General features: G+C 44.1%; 1 protein-coding gene across 1 annotated transcript in view; it reads right to left on the bottom strand.

Moving 5' to 3' along the window:
* The window catches only part of ASRGL1 (asparaginase like 1), a 60,472-nt gene that overhangs the window by 14,274 nt on the left and 43,459 nt on the right, over positions 1 to 2,739 (bottom strand). Inside the window, exons 4-5 of the mRNA XM_015420897.1 lie at positions 1,909 to 2,063; positions 553 to 671 (exon numbers count right to left, since the gene is read on the bottom strand). Of these exons, the coding sequence (XP_015276383.1) occupies positions 553 to 671; positions 1,909 to 2,063 (274 nt within the window). The remainder of the gene's footprint in view (positions 1 to 552; positions 672 to 1,908; positions 2,064 to 2,739) is intronic.

The raw sequence follows: 2,739 nt of genomic DNA, 5'->3' as shown, positions 1-2,739 counted from the left end.
CCTTCTCTCTTCGCTCCCCCCCCCCCGCACTGGCTGGGGAAGGGAAGGGGAGGCTTTTGAAGATGCCCCCCCCTTTGCTTCCCCTTCTGACATCACTTCCGGTGATGTCAGGGGGCGTTGCATATGCTAATGAGCTATTATGCTAATAGCCTTATGCTAATGAGCTCCTGCAGCTTTTTTTCTACGAAAAGACCCCTGCAGTGAACAATAGGCTGGCTTCTTCGGCAGCAGGAACTGCTGCCACAGAAGAAACCACAAACCTTCTTTGGACCATAGCCCTCAAGGTTTATTAATTGATGACCTATGCACATTATATGAGAGAGAAAATAAACTTTGCTTCCATTTCCTGTTTCTCTACCTATGCAGAGGATGTGGAATGGTATACTGATCTTGTCAGATCTCAGAAGCTACACAGGGTGAGTACTTGGATGGGAGACCACCAAGGAAGACTTTGCAGAGGAAATCAATGGCAAACCACTCTTGCCTCTCACTTGCCTTGAAAACCATAGCTGCAATTTGATGGTACTTTCAACATACACATACACACACTACCTATGCAGGCTGTATCACCAACACGGCCAATCAGTTTATTAGTAAGTCCTCCTGTTGATGTTGCACAAGCAACGTTTCCTGCACAGTCGATCGCAACAGCTCCAACGGTTCCAAGGTCTCTGCCAAAAATAGCATTTCAAACAATTAGCTGAAGATCAGAGACTGTTTGCCGAAAAGAATACTTTATTTATTTCCACAGGTAGCCTATTCCAAGTATGAAAAGACAACAGTCTGAAATCTGACCTTTAATGCAGGCACATTTATTTGCCAAAGTAATAAAGAAGCATGTTGAGATCAGTGCTCTTCAGAGTTTCTTGTTAAAAGCAAAGGGACCATTAACAGACTAAGAGTCAAAATGGACATGATGCTAAAAAATCTGATTGGATTTCCAGGGCATTGGAGGCAGGGTTGGTAAAGAGCTGCTGGAGGACTCCCTGATTCGGGCTGGGGCTGTAGCATGAGTTGGTACACGCAGGGAAGGGTGTGAACTTACCCTCACACCATTTTTCTAACCTCAAATGATCCACTGGAGCTGCCATTAATGATTGAGGGAGCTCTGCAGCAGCTATTTACCAAGGAAAACGGCACTGGAAATTGTGCAACAGCTTGTCTGGCTTGGTCCAAAAGAAGACAGCAGTCATTCATTAATTATCATGACTGAAGTGATACACACACACACACACACACACACGGAGTCATCAGTTCTGCCAATTCCCTGTTTTATTAAGACCACAAACTCCATATGGTATATATTGTACCCAAGAACAGATGCACTGCAAACTATACTACAGAGGCAATTTAAAAGCAACGCCATGCCGTTATACTTCAGCAAGCTGGATTCTGTAGGTACATTTTTAATGAAGCTGCTGAGTTAATAGCAACATTAAATCTATCAATTAAAACTACAGGGCTGTTCTAGAAGCACGGCAAGGAGAGAAAATGGTATCTCATCATTAGATAGAGTCTGGTGTTTCTTCAAGAAGAAACCCTTGTATTTCTTCAAGATGAAACTCCTGAATTCTCCCTAGAAGCTAAAATGACCATACTCATCACATTATGAGAAGATGACTCACTGGAAAAGACAATAGTGCTAGGAGAAGTTGAAGGAAAAGAGGAAGACCCAACAAGAGATGGATTGACTTAATAAAGGAAGCCACGGTCCTCAGTTTGCAACACCTGATCAAGGCTGTTAATGACAGGACATTTGGGAGGTCATTAATTCATAAGTCAAAAGTGATTGGAAGGTACATAACACACCCAGTTTATTCTAGTAAATGCAGTACTGTTTCCATAATACAGTTGCTATACCTTCATATCCCTCAAGGAATTCAGCGAAGCACCAAAATGTACACTTACTTTTGGAATTCTTGAGGGTTCCAATCGGCCTCAAGGTTTTGCTTCCATCTATTTAGAGACCTTTCAGTGATGAGTTTCTCTCCTGGAACCTCAGGGAATCCCATAGCCCTGGCAAAGGCAAAAGCTCCCTGGTCAGTCAGCAACATGTGATCTGTCTGAAGGAGGAAAGAAAGCAGATCCTCAGTCAAAGGAGTTCTACAAAAATGAGTTTTTCAACAAAATGAAGAGGCACAGGTATGTCACTAAACTCCCCTCCTTTTGAAATGAATTTCTAATGAGGGAAACGGCAATCTGAATTTTGCTCCATCCTCCCCACAATGCAGTCAAGGCAGACAAGTATCAGGGGATAGGAATGAGGGTTTAAATGCCTGCTGGGCCCACCCTCGTCTCTCTTTGTTCTCTGGCTGCCCTGCTGCTGTACCCTCCCTCCCAACAATTCAGAATAGGTTCAACTAGTCACCTTTTGGGGGCCAGGTAGGATTTTTTTGCCCCTTTGGTTTGATAGGCTGTGAGCCAAGATGTTTTTTCTGCTGTAACTAAAGGTTATGGGAATGGGTTTCACCCAGTACCCAGCATCCATTGGTGTGTGAGGAGCAGTGCAAGTTAAGCTTGGTTGATTGCTATATCAAGTGAAAAGTACTGAGACTTACTAGTGATTTCAGCTCTCATACTTTATTTCAGCTCAGAACAAGACAAGACGAGAGTACCCAGCTCGCAGGCTGGTTTATATGTGCACAAACCCCGCTCCCCAAACACACCCACACACAAGTGATTGGCTATTTACAGTGGCCGAGAGTTCCATAGGCTCTCGGCCAGGAGCCTAGCCTGCCG

The sequence above is a fragment of the Gekko japonicus genome, unplaced genomic scaffold (assembly GCF_001447785.1).
Source record: "Gekko japonicus isolate JY-2015 unplaced genomic scaffold, Gekko_japonicus_V1.1 scaffold2571, whole genome shotgun sequence".
Taxonomy (NCBI): domain Eukaryota; kingdom Metazoa; phylum Chordata; class Lepidosauria; order Squamata; family Gekkonidae; genus Gekko; species Gekko japonicus.
This window is presented reverse-complemented; position numbering and strand designations above follow the sequence as displayed.